This window comes from Miscanthus floridulus, chromosome 1 (assembly GCF_019320115.1).
Source record: "Miscanthus floridulus cultivar M001 chromosome 1, ASM1932011v1, whole genome shotgun sequence".
In the NCBI taxonomy this organism is placed as follows: Eukaryota; Viridiplantae; Streptophyta; class Magnoliopsida; order Poales; family Poaceae; genus Miscanthus; species Miscanthus floridulus.
This window is the reverse complement of record NC_089580.1, coordinates 53,110,537-53,123,306: the sequence shown is the minus strand read 5'-3', so window position 1 is coordinate 53,123,306 and position 12,770 is coordinate 53,110,537. Positions and strand designations below refer to the sequence as shown.

General features: G+C 41.6%; 2 protein-coding genes and 1 long non-coding RNA gene across 4 annotated transcripts; 2 read left to right on the top strand and 1 right to left on the bottom strand.

Moving 5' to 3' along the window:
* The first annotated feature begins 2,711 nt into the window (after positions 1–2,711).
* LOC136519793 (secretory carrier-associated membrane protein 4-like) lies at positions 2,712–6,831 on the top strand. 2 transcript variants are annotated; one of them, XM_066513255.1, is made up of 12 exons: positions 2,712–2,977; positions 3,715–3,804; positions 4,324–4,386; positions 4,518–4,551; positions 4,638–4,760; positions 4,866–4,928; positions 5,031–5,124; positions 5,216–5,261; positions 5,356–5,423; positions 5,689–5,737; positions 6,149–6,214; positions 6,311–6,831. In XM_066513255.1, the coding sequence occupies exons 3-12, from the start codon at positions 4,351–4,353 to the stop codon at positions 6,389–6,391; spliced, it is 660 nt and encodes a 219-aa protein (XP_066369352.1). In that variant the 5' UTR covers positions 2,712–2,977; positions 3,715–3,804; positions 4,324–4,350; the 3' UTR covers positions 6,392–6,831. The 2 variants fall into 2 exon arrangements, with proteins under 2 accessions (XP_066369352.1, XP_066369291.1); XM_066513194.1 differs by having other exon boundaries at positions 2,712–3,058.
* A 228-nt stretch (positions 6,832–7,059) lies between these two features.
* Positions 7,060–10,786, top strand: LOC136519699 (secretory carrier-associated membrane protein 4-like). Its single transcript, XM_066513104.1, has 13 exons — positions 7,060–7,451; positions 8,221–8,286; positions 8,382–8,498; positions 8,593–8,655; positions 8,838–8,871; positions 8,982–9,104; positions 9,239–9,301; positions 9,423–9,516; positions 9,646–9,691; positions 9,801–9,868; positions 9,984–10,032; positions 10,217–10,282; positions 10,363–10,786. The coding sequence occupies exons 1-13, from the start codon at positions 7,383–7,385 to the stop codon at positions 10,447–10,449; spliced, it is 945 nt and encodes a 314-aa protein (XP_066369201.1). The 5' UTR covers positions 7,060–7,382; the 3' UTR covers positions 10,450–10,786.
* Positions 10,787–10,873: 87 nt separating this feature from the next.
* Positions 10,874–12,220, bottom strand: LOC136483895 (uncharacterized). The gene is made up of 3 exons (XR_010765683.1): positions 11,735–12,220; positions 11,340–11,438; positions 10,874–11,248 (listed from the first exon to the last, which is right to left on the bottom strand). It is a non-coding gene; the product is annotated as an uncharacterized lncRNA (long non-coding RNA).
* Between the last annotated feature and the right edge of the window lie 550 nt (positions 12,221–12,770).

Sequence of the window (12,770 nt, the reverse complement as noted above, 5' to 3'; positions counted from 1 at the left end):
GCTTACGACGCAGTACTCTTCGTGACCGTGTTAATTTTATAAACTTTGCTTTTTGGATTGATGTCATTTTAATATGGGTATTTAATTTCATAGTATTATTATCTTATCGCGCGATCCATGTGTTTTTAATATAAATTGTCAATTATCCCGTAGACGCACGGGCACGCTACCTAGTAGAAAAAAAAAAGACCCAAAAAAAAGACGTAACTAATCCCTCGTACGGGACGAAGAAAAAAAAAGACAAACACAGATAAACTTTTCTACGCTAATAAGGTAGACGGAAAAATGACATGTTGATTGGCCTGATGGCTTTGTTGCAGTTTTGAACGTTTGATTCGCTTGAGTAATTTAATTGTTTAAATGATGTGCAGCGGCTTATATATTTAATTCTTTTGGTTAGTCCTATCTACGGTTCAGAGACGAAGAGCGTCTGGAACCGGTGAAAATCGATATTTGTTATCGTGACGACGGGCCAAACTCATTAGATTTGTTTCGATTTGGTCCGGTTGTCTCGTTTTTATATCGATTGGTACTCGATTTAGAAAATCTTTCCTGTGTCGGTCTCGAACTCTTCATTTAGCGCCCCTGTACGACCAGCTACCTATATAATATAGATAAGAAAATGTGACCGACGGACGAGAAATTGAGGGTGTTTTAGCAATATAAATTAGGATTGAGAGTGATCTATTTGGATTAGATTCCTATAGCTATCTATAGATTAGTTCAAATCTGTGTCTAAGCCGTATCTACATTTACGGAGCTAGGGGATCCAATTCCTATTCAAGTTACCAAGCATCGAACTAAGATCTTATTCCTATTCAAGTTACCAAGCATCGAACTATTTGTATTAGGAAGGTGAACCAAAAAAAATTGGCTGGATGTATTATGTTATGGGAAGTAAAAAGCCTGGTTGAAAGAGACGTATTGCTATATAGAAATAAATGAGATTTTGTCTAATTTATTTTCTATTTGAATAAGGATTCATATTCCTATTCAGTTTATTCACGCTCGGAGAGATCTGGGGTCATATAAGTTTAGATGGAAGAAACTCTCGACTACTGGTAGTTAGGGAGAGGTGGACGAAAAAAATAGATGGACGAAAAAAAAATTGCTAGAAATTTTGTCTCTTTATTATCATGTATATAGATTTAAACTTTATCTAACTTTATCAAGTTTTTAGTCAAATAAATACACACTATCAAGACACATTCCATAGAAAATATATTAACATTTACAACTTTATCTAACTTTAATATAATCAAGTTTTTGGTTGCTTAAGCTTTATAGGTCTTTGTTGCTGTGTTGTCTTTGTTAATTCTGAGTCTTCTCTTTTTTTTAATATAATTGACAACTCTCTGACTGATAATTTTTTAAAAAAATAGAAAATTCAATAAACTAACTTCATGGTGTAAATATTGTGTATTAGTGCATTTTTCTATAAACTTACTTATATTTGGAGAAATTTGACTTAGAATAAAATTAAGTGACCTATAATTTAGAATGGATGGAGTACTAGAATTTTCATCTAAATATATAGGTCCAAATGTTGGTTAATTTATATTCAAAGAAAGACACCATTTCTAATTGTGTGTCAGTTAAAACTAAAATAGGCATTTTTTGGCATCGCCCATGGATATGGTCTTTAGTTTTTTATGAGGTCATACTGCTCTTTGTATTTAGTTATTATGAGTTTGTGTTTATTTTCACTTTTTAATATTAGATGAGTGTCCGTGCGTTACAACGGGTGCAACATAAATTGAATGAGATGTTTGTTAGCCAAGTCAAAATCAAGAATATATTAATTTAATTTTCACGTGTATTATACCATGATAATGTCTAGAAACACATTCATTATCGTAATGAATCTGAAATAAAAGCTAGGCTTGGAGCTTGTTGTCTGAAAGTTACGATAAACATCAGTTGCCTTAAAGGCTGAAAATTTATTGCTAGGCATCGAATTGAATTTATCTATGCTCTATCTTGCTAAAATATGTATACTCGGACTTACAATATCCTAGTCCGCATGAGGCATGGCAATAATTCATTTTTTGGGAAAAAAAGTATTTGTTGTTAACACGCAACGCGAAGGACGACGAACGAGATTTGGATCACGATCATGATCATTGCACGGTGATATTCCAATAAATTTATTTCTCTTCCCATAATTCTCTTTCGGTTTTATTCTATTTTATTTACTTGCCTTCCAGTGTCTCCATGCGGTGATTATTTGCCTGCCGGTGATTCCGTGAGTTTTATTCTATTTTATTTACTAGCCTTCCAGTGTCTATGGGGTGATTATTTGCCTGCCGGATATGGATCGCATGAGATGCAGTGATTATTTGACTGTCAGATATGGATCGCATGAGTGTTTTAGTCCTGTCGGGTAGATGTTGACAATCCGTATGTTTTAGTCGTGTGTGTTGTGTGTGTATATATATATATATATATATATATATATATATATATATATAATACTAGCAGATATGCCCATTGCAACTCCTCAACCGGATGCCTTTGTCTAAAAAAAACCATTCCATATTAATCCATATGATTCTGTTTTCAGAGAAGGCAATATCATTCCATTTCATTTTTTGTAGAGGAAATATAATTTCTTTTAGATAGACGACAGGGAGCATGGGCTCATTACATTTTAGGCCCAAGCGAACAAACGGGCTTGAGTTCTACTAGGCTCGAGTCAAGCCGGGCGCCGGCCCAGCATCCTGCTCGTCTCGCATCCTAGTCCGGCGGGCGGCGGCTGCTCCGGTCTCCGGCGCACCGCGTGCCCGGCGGCGACACCTAAACTGCGGTGCATAGTCACTGGGTAGTTATTAGCCCACCCATCTCAGACGCTGGCTTCGCGGTTCTCCCTCCGCACGATGGTGCGGGCGGCACAGCAGCGGCGCTCTCTCTGGAGGGTGGTCGGCTATGTCTACGGCGCGCGCCGCCGCAACAGCGGTGACCTCTCGCCGCGCTGGAGGTACTTCGTTTGCGGGATTCGGTATTGATTAGAAGAACCTCGTCACGTATGATGTATCCACTATGCTTTCTCCACTTCCAGGTCGGATTGGGTCTTTTGCCTTGGCTGTAATATACCTGAACATTGCACGGAGTAACAAAATGCCCATTAACAAATTGCGCGATTATCTTAGCTGTTACCTGTTATGTTCTTCCTGCTCTTCACATGATTGGGCGTTTGTTCAGGAGATTGCCTGATTTCTCACGATCCTGTACATCTCTTTGAACCCAGCTTAGTTTCCGCTTAACTCACTTCTCTACTATTGTATAAGAAATAAAATTTCTTAAACTTGGTCTGATGTTTCTACTAGGGAATCTATATACAGTGTACCCATATGTCTTCCATGCTGTGGTTTGTTCTATCGTATGATTCTTTAGCCCATTTATTTCGTTGATGTATCAACTTATTACAGACTTGCAATACTAAACGTATCATAGCAATCAATCAAACACGTGACAGACTGACACCATAAAACTGTACTTCTACATATCTTACTCATTTGTGTTATGCCTTGGCAAAACAGAAGACGAAAATATGTTGTGAATAGCACATAGGCATGCGGATTGCGGACACACTTGCCAAGCTCTGAATCAAAATTTAAAAATTTATTATGGGACCAAAATTATTTATGCGTGTTTCATTATCTTTGCTTTGGCTCATTATTACTGTCTAAGGATCATATCTTTTTGCTCATGTAGCATCCACGCCCAACTCCGCTCCCTCCTGAACCAGCTGGTTTCTACAATGATATTGGTGCATCTGTAGATATCCCACTTGATAACAAAAAGGTAGTTTGACTGCTTGAATTGCTTGGTTACCTATCGTTTACTACTATTTTAGCCTTTTTCATTGATTTTGTACTATCTTTCAATCATTATGCAAAGCATCAAAATTACACATGTATGTCCACCTGATGTTTGGTTCCCATCATTCCATGTTTCCACTGTAAGCTAACAAATAAGTTTGCTATCTTTCTTTTTATTGAACCCATGGTTGGTTCTTATATGTGTCCTACGAAGTCACTGCTATGTCGTGGTATTGCAGAAAAGAAAAACTACCATGCAAGTGTCTGTACTCTGTAGGAATGTGATAGAAAACTCCATAATATTCTAAATAATTCTATTTGGGAAGCAGTTTTAAAACAGACAACTATTTGGAAGGCTGATAAAAAGGCTAGAAGTTAGGTTCAGGCTAAAGAGGAGGGATTAGAGACTAGTTTTCCTTTTCCCTTAGCAGTTTTCCTCTATGTTTCTTTCTTTCAATATCAGTATATCAGATCCTTTTGTGAGTTTGTCTACACAATCCAGGACCTCAAGAAAAAGGAGAGGGAACTTATGGCTAAAGAGGCGGAGCTAAACAGGAGGGAACAGGTATATACTAGTTAAGTCGAGTATATGATCTACCATTTACTGTTATTGTTTTATAAAGTATGCAACTAACTTTACACAGTTTTGAACTTTAGTATTTATTATATTGTGTAACCTTTTGTTCCTTTCTCTAGGAAATAAAAAGAAGGGAAGAAGCTCTTGCGAGAGGTAACCTTAATTTTATTTTTTGCATGTACCAGTTTTCTTCGGAAATGTCCCATGATTTTATATTATCACCCCTCTTTTACATGCAGCTGGAGTTTTAATAGAGCCCAAAAACTGGCCACCATTCTTCCCCATCATTCATGTTGACATTTCAAATGATATACCCGTGCACTTGCAGAGAGTACAGTATGTCTCTTTTGCATCACTCCTAGGTATGAAGCTAGGAAATGCGTGGATTAATTAAAAACTGCCCTCTTTAAGGATTACTGGCTTCCAAAACTATTGTAACTAATACTTTTTGCAAAATTCTCATGCAGGGTTGGTCATATGCCTCTTCTGGAACATTTTATGTGTAACTGCTGCTTGGATTACAGGGCATGGTATGTTCATAAAAAAAAATATTTTTTATTTATGTGCTTCTAATAATCATATTATTTAAATTTGTTATTCCTGCTAGTTAGTATGAATGTTCTTCCATGCAGATCCTAGGATCTGGTTTCTGGCAGTCATATACTTCATTACTGGATGCCCAGGTGCCTACTTTTTATGGTACCGACCTCTTTATCGTGCCATGAGGTACTATATTCCTACTGAGCTTCCAAAACTATTTTTTTACAAAGTTTCTGTAAAACCATAAATTCACCTGATATTATAATGCTTTCACCAGGAAGGATAGTGCGTTCAGCTATGGATGGTTCTTCCTATTCTACTTTGTAAGATTTGTGTGTAAAACAAGATCCTTTGTATGGTCTCCTTGTTGTTCCATGGAGTAGAAAATCTGCTCATGACTTGGTATTGTCTCTGCAGTTTCACATTGCCTTCTGCATATACGCCGCTGTTTCTCCGCCATTCTTTTATGTGGGAAGATCATTGGCGTAAGTCTTTTGATAGCATAAGCTCTTTTCACATAGACACTCAAGTTTACATGTTTGTTATTTTACAAATACATGTTTCTATGAAGTAATTATTGTAAAATCGGGGCTTTTCTTAGAATATGTTGAATATAAGTAAAGGTTGCTTTGTTGTATCCAGTTTTATAACGCAGTGTGATAAGCTTGCTAATTTATTAGCTTTCTCGTGTGCATTATCTCGCTATTCGAACTATAATTTGCTTCATTTGTCTTATCTTATTATTTGCAGCGGATTTTTTCAATCGATCAGCGAGATAGGAGAGAATGCTGGTGTTGGGGTGAGTTGATACTATGTTAATACATGTACCATGAAAATACGAGGAACTAGAAATGATCAGTTGTCTTTACCTTCTATCAAATCTAGACATAAATCAGAATCAAATCGTTACCACTCCAGTCTCCAGTTCCCTTTGTCAATATTTCTATGCTTAGCTAGTGTAATAAAATATCAAGCTTGCTTTGCCACTGTTGTCCATCCCATAAAATGGCTTGAGCAGAACTAGTTACCTACTCCTTCAAGTTACTGCTGGAACCTGAACCATTGGCATGATTTTGTGAATGCTTTTCATGTGACATGTTCTTGAGACGGGGGTGCAGGGAGCGATTAGGGAATAACATCTGTGGCAACCATTTCCATGAGTTTCATACCACTGATACCTTTCGTGGCTGACAAGTACTTTTGCTTTCAGATAATGTACTTCATGGGATTCGCGTTGTTTGTGCTGGAGGCACTGCTGAGCATCTGGGTTTTCCAGGTAGGAATATACAGCATACATACACTTGAAAACATTCCTCCGACAAGTAAAACTGATGGGTTTTGTTCTGCAAACGTTTGTTTTTGTGGTTTGCAGAAAGTGTACTGGTTCTTCCGCGGGAAAGGCAGTGAGGCGCAGATGAGGCCTGACGCCGCGTCTCGTGCGCCACCGTTCTGATGCCTTCTCCCCTGTAGTCCCGAACCAGGAGAGAAGAGGAATGAAGTATATGTGAATTAAGTTTGGTGTGACCGAGTGAACGCTGATTTTCAGCTGTTGGAGGAAGCAGTTTCGGGGTGCAAGCGCTAGTTGTCAATTGCAGGTTGCAGCAGCGCCAGGCGCACAGCTGTAGCTGCTATTTTTGCCTTGTGGGGTTCCTTTCTTATCTGAAACGAAACTGAAATCCCCCGACAGGCGAAACAGAGAAAATGGAAAGACAGCCCCTGCATGTGGCCCCCGGACGCTTGACTTTTGCCCTTTCGGCAAAGCACGATAGCATACTGCTTGCCTGTGCTCATTTTTATATATTCTTTTGTGATTATGAACTCACATAGCATTTTTCGCTGTAATCTGGCGAGTTTTACTTTTACACATTGCAAATGTGTCATGTCTCATGTGTGGCCCGAAAGGTTTCCTACGTGGCACGGAGTACATCGGGACGGTTATACAAGGGAGCAGGTAGGAGTAGGATATGGCGACGCCGTCGCTGTCTGGATGGCGTGGCTGGGGCGGCAAAGCCAAAGGTCCACCGGTGCCTCTTCCATTCGTTGCAACGGCTGATGATGTGTTTGACGGCGAAAACCAAATAAAGTTTAAATGCTGACGGCCGGGGATGGGTGACAAATCCACGCGGAGTCTGCTAAAATTTTCGTCATCCCCTGGTCCCTGCCCGTTCTAGACGCCATGGACGATGCGGCGGCGGAGGTAGTCAGGCGCGGCTGATTCTAGTCCGTCTGCGTTTTCTACGCGTTGGAGGAGGTTGGGGGAAGTACACAAACACAAGGAGCAGAGGTCCAATTGGGCTGCTGCGTCCTCTGCTTCTTCTTCTTCTTCTTCTTCTTCTTCTTCTTGTGCTGCCCTGCCCCGAGTGCCCCTGTCCTTGTCCTCCTCTCTCTCCCTGCTGACATCGGAGCGGAGCAGAGCAAGGAGAGCCGCCAGGAGGGAAGGATCCATGGCGGGGAGATCCAAGTACGACAACCCCTTCGAGGAGGGCGGCGCCGACGAGGTCAACCCTTTCGCGGTAAGCCGTAAGCCTGCCCAGGCCCAGCTCGCGCCGGCGCTGAGCTCCGTCCGGCTCTTCCTCCCCCTGCTTCGATTGATTGCTTCTGCGTATCTGCTCCTTCGTTTCTTTCTTCCGGAGTTGCTTTATTTCCTAGCTGCTGAGCTTGACTGCTTCCATGATCAAACTTTGTGCCAAGTTCAGTTGCAATGAAAAAGAACGGTATTCTTCAGAAGAGAAAAGCCAGAGAACAATAGAGAAAGGCATGAGATAAGGTTGATGCTTGCAGAGAATAGACGATCACATGCTCTGTATCTCTGCAACTGGATTGAATTGTGTTGGAATTTCTATACAAACATGATCATGCAGGCGATCTGAGCTAAATCACCGGCCAAGGAGACGGATGAGTTTTTATTGTATCAATTTTTTTTCTCGAACTGTATGCACCAACCTGATGGGGAAAAGTAGGCTTTAACACTGAGATACCAGTGAGTTGTGATCGGTTACCTTATTAAAATTCATTTTTTTTTCTCAAACTTCCGAGTGAAGGATTCTAGGAAAATCCTGTTACCGGCTTACTGCTGGTAATAATAGATTAACCATATACTGATATAGCACCCCCCCCCCCCCCCCCCCCCCCGCGCGCCTTCCTAGTTGCTTTCAAGCCCTGTTCCTTGTGCTTAGAGTTCATACTATGTATGCTCAAGTGATCAAGTCCTTATTAATCTTCCCTGCGCACGCGCGCGCGTGCGCGCACACAATTCTGCACTCATGCTGCTCTATTCTCCAGGACCAAGCTAAAAGAGGAGGATCAACTGCTCAGTCCAGCTATTCCGGTGGCACGTTCTACACGACGGTGAGTCTGCAATGCACGGAATGTTTCAGTGACAAAAAGTAAAATAAAATGCTTTAGCTGAATGATCATGCGAATACAACATTGCGTTCACGCAGCAATCACAACGCCCTTCGGCTCCTCCTAGCACACGCCTTTCGCCTCTTCCTCCTGAACCTGCTGACTTCTACAATGACTTTGCTACCCCAGTGGATATCCCCATGGACACAAACAAGGTAGTTGCGACTATTCATGTTACTAGATGGATGTTATCGACGTTAAGTCTAGTAACATGATAATTCACTCTTGCTTGGTTGTTCATGCACATAGGACATGAAGACAAGGGAGAAGGAGCTTCTGGCCAAGGAGGCCGAGTTGAACAGGCGTGAGAAGGTAACTGGATCCAATACAGAGACTGGAATAGTTGGCATCAGCATGCTGTTCTTGATGATTTTGTGGAAATGGTCTTTGGTCTAACATACTATGGCGCAAAACTTTAGTAGAAATTATCCCGTACCTTGTATATTGCCCCAGTTTGTTGATTTCTCTGTTAAACCTAGCTCTGCTCCATGTAGGAAATAAAAAGGCGAGAAGATGCTGCAGCACGAGGTGGAGTTTCAGAGTTCATCGTCTGACGTTGCTTTGCTATTTTTTGACATCATTCGCAAATACTTCCTTTCACTAATAATAATAGCATCGTTATCCATGTTCTCTTGCAGCTGGCATTGTACTGGAAGAGAAAAATTGGCCACCATTTTTCCCCATCATTCATAATGATATTGGCAACGAGATACCTGTTCATCTGCAAAGAACACTGTATGTTGCATTTGCGTCACTCTTAGGTGCGTTTTCTTTTATCCTTTATCTGAAATGCCATTGTTAGTACTTACCTGTGCTTCATGTTGTCTCCACGCAATAACGGTCTCTCATTATAATACAAAATTTATTAATGTCTATCCTGATATATGTCTGGTAGGGTTGGTCTTGTGCCTGTTTTGGAACATAATCTGTGTTACCGCTGCCTGGGCAAAAGGGTCAGGTATGCGATAAAAACCGACGTCGTATGGTTCATGGCCATGTGCATCTGCTGATGAAGAGGCGAGGGCAATTTAATTCATTATCTAAAGAAAGAATGTGTGCTATTTTGTTCCTTGGTGCAGGTCCTAAGATATGGTTTCTTGCAATCATATACTTCATTCTTGGATGCCCTGGTGCCTACTACCTTTGGTACCGGCCACTATACCGTGCAATGAGGTAAATGCAATGTTATCCATAAGTTGTTTCCTCCCCATAAATAATATCTCATTCTATGGGTTTAAACTTTATGGACATATTAGCATTGCATAGCCTCATATAGCTTCTGTCCACAACACATGTGTACAGGAATGAGAGCGCTCTTAAATTTGGATGGTTTTTCCTCTTCTACTTGGTAAGCTTCCGGTAACATTGCTGTATTAGATTGTGTTAACGATAAGCCGTATTAGATTGTGTTAACGATAAGCCTATAAATCTCACATGCTCATGCTGATCACACGCAGGTTCATATCGCCTTCTGTGTGTATGCAGCTGTTTCTCCTTCAATTCTCTTTGTGGGAAAATCATTAACGTGAGTTATACATTTTTTTACACTTTACGCTATTGTTTGGACATCTTTCTTTCTTGAGAAGTCCTGAATCTGAATTGTAATGTAATTTTCTTCCACCTGTCTACTTGTCGTGCAGTGGGATTCTTCCAGCAATCAGCTTGATAGGCAACAGCGTCATTGTTGGGGTGAGTGAGTTTACCGCTATTATTCAGTTTGAATCCAGTAAATCAGAATTCCACACGACAGTACCTATATTTCCTGCAAAGACAAATGATATATACATCAAAAACAAATTCTTGTCTCGCATAACATGTTTTCTGGACACAACAATAACTCTCCATTGCATGTTAAAACTATTTTGACCTGCAGATCTTCTACTTCATTGGCTTTGCATTGTTCTGCCTGGAGTCTTTGTTAAGCATGTGGGTCATTCAGGTGAAGTCACTGCCTACTGCTTTTCTATTCATCTCTTGATACCTTCATTGGTTCTGAACCGTAAGCTTTGCTTCCTGCAGCGTGTTTACCTGTACTTCCGAGGAAGTGGGAAAGAATCAGAGATGAGGCGGGAAGCAGCACGCAGTGCAGCGAGGGCAGCATTTTGATGAAACCGTGTATATCTATATATATTATATATATTTATACACGACATGTATACTGTTCATAGTTTGAAGTGTTTTAGATCAACAGACATATGTAGAGTAGGGTTGGTGTACTGTAAATCTTCAGGATTTTTCTTACCACAGTGTTTTGAGCTCGTGTCAATATGACAGCATTAGTATGGAGTAAATACACATGGACGGATGAACCTAGACTATTTGTTCCATATTTGCAATTTTGTGTCCCACCTATTATCAGTTATTGTAGCAATAATAAAGTTGTAATGATGTTCTCACTCAAGATTTTTAGGAAAAATATTGCAAAAATATAATTACATGTCAAGGGGGGTTCTACTCTTACCCACTCACAAAGAGCTTTCGGTTTTTTTCTAATACCAGCAAATAAAAGTTCTTTCCAAAAAAATACCTGCAAATAATAAGCGTTCTCTAAACCAAACACACAACAGTGGCCGTCCATCACTGGGTGGTCGGCTCGTCCACTGTTGCATCCGCCCTCGTCCAATGTAACGCCCGGTTGGGCAGATGCAGCTACGTGATGGAAGTTTTTTTACTTTCTGATTATCCTGTACAGACTGCATTGCCTAATAGCCATCCAGCGGCATTGTGATTTGTATATGAGATGCCCAATTTGAAAGAGTTTTGACCGAGAATAAATGAGATTGACCTGGGACCTTCTTGACGAGTTCCTTTCATAATTCTTCAGTTCAGTTTGCCAGCTTTCGTTTACTTCGCTGCCTCTGCAGAACATCCTCCTCACTGGCTGGAAACAGGGTACGTTTGGTACCTGTTAACGGAAGACATTGAACTGAAGCGCTCCTCAAATTAACACGGTGATGTGGACGTGAATAGTACGTGATCTCTGGACAAGACAATACATCGGCCAGTCCCACTCAGATTGCTGTCTGAAACTTTGAATGATGCATCCCTCAACTGCCTTTCAGCATCTCTGCAAACTCAGAGCCACTTGCCTCTATCTGCAAAATCATACAGCACCGACAAACACAAACATAAGGTTACACAAAATCTCTCTCAATTCCCGTCAATGGTGTTATCAGGCTAGTCTTATTCTCCATCCCAAAATTAGCTCGCACAAAAAATATGCGTGTGGCCTGCTTTATTTTGTTTAGTACTAGTACTGTACTCGTCGGCTACTCGCTCAGGCAAAATGCAACGGGAGATTCGTTCAATCTTGGAAAAGAAAGGCCAATGAAATGAACGGGTGAGTTGAGGCATATTACCCTTTTTCGATTCAGACAAGTGAGTAACGAACCTGGATGGTGAGGCCTGAAACAGATCGCGTGAGGTCGCGAGGGCTCTAGCGCCGCCGCTGCCACCGTCGTCCTCGGCTTCAGGTCGCATCCTCGCCGCCGCCTGAGCCCACCACTGGAAGCCCCGCGCGGACGCAACGCAAGGAAAAGAATGCGGCGGCGGGGTTCTTTGGCTCCTTCCCCGTGTGCGTTGGCGGCATCGTGGGCACACAACACGGGGCGCCGTCCATGAGGACGACGGTGCTGTCTACTTTCGTGGACTGCGGAGAGTCTCTCCATCCACAATAGGCGTATGATCTGCTTCGTCCTCCGGCCGTCCGGCGGGCATAGGCGTGGGCGTTGAAGTTGAAGATGTGAGGCCGAGGCCTCCAACCTGACTGTTTTGGCACAAGATGTGCTGAAGCAAAAGCTAGGATAGTAGACATGACGTAGGGTCCGGAGCCTGCGGTGGCATTGTTTGCTGAGCCGTTGTCGCCCTATAAGATGTATAAGAGGGAAGCTTTTCGCTCCAGATTGCGATCCGGTGGTCATCGTGCTCGATCTCACTTGGAGCAGGACGCTTTTTAGCCGCTGGGTTTAGGGCTTGTGTTTGTTTGTCCCTTTGCATGTCCTTTGCGCGGCTGCTACGTAGTTTCTTTTGTAATCACAACTATGCGAGCTCTGTCGGTGTTTGGTTCGGTAACCATAAATTACCGTACCAGTTTTAATAATTTGTAAAACTCTCCTCCTCCCTAATGAATACCGTGGCAACGGCACGTTCCAGAAAAAAAAAGTTGAAGATGTGGTCCGATTGCTGATTGCTCTTCGTTAGTGCTCTGATCGGGATGGGTGTGGCGCACTGCGGCTGGGAACCGAGCAAGCTCATGGTAGACTGAACTGAACTACATTATCGAGTCAAAGAACTCCACTTTGTGTCAAATTGTTTGGACTTGTGCCATGAAATTTCTTGCTCGAAAGACACTTCCATTGACGGGGTCGTAACATCGTTTAGTTTTTTTTTCTTCTCTAAATTCTCTTTTCTCTATTATATATTCTGTT

Bases quoted from the DNA above. Each gene is read 5' to 3' on its own strand.
- LOC136519699 (XM_066513104.1), top strand. From the start codon at position 7,383: ATGGCGGGGAGATCCAAGTACGACAACCCCTTCGAGGAGGGCGGCGCC. The intron at 9,105-9,238 runs GTGCGTTTTCTT...TATGTCTGGTAG, and splicing joins TGCATTTGCGTCACTCTTAG to GGTTGGTCTTGTGCCTGTTT. The intron at 9,869-9,983 runs GTGAGTTATACA...CTTGTCGTGCAG, and splicing joins TTTGTGGGAAAATCATTAAC to TGGGATTCTTCCAGCAATCA.
- LOC136519793 (XM_066513194.1), top strand. From the start codon at position 3,026: ATGATGTATCCACTATGCTTTCTCCACTTCCAG. The intron at 4,552-4,637 runs GTAACCTTAATT...TTTTACATGCAG, and splicing joins GGAAGAAGCTCTTGCGAGAG to CTGGAGTTTTAATAGAGCCC. The intron at 5,262-5,355 runs GTAAGATTTGTG...TTGTCTCTGCAG, and splicing joins GGTTCTTCCTATTCTACTTT to TTTCACATTGCCTTCTGCAT.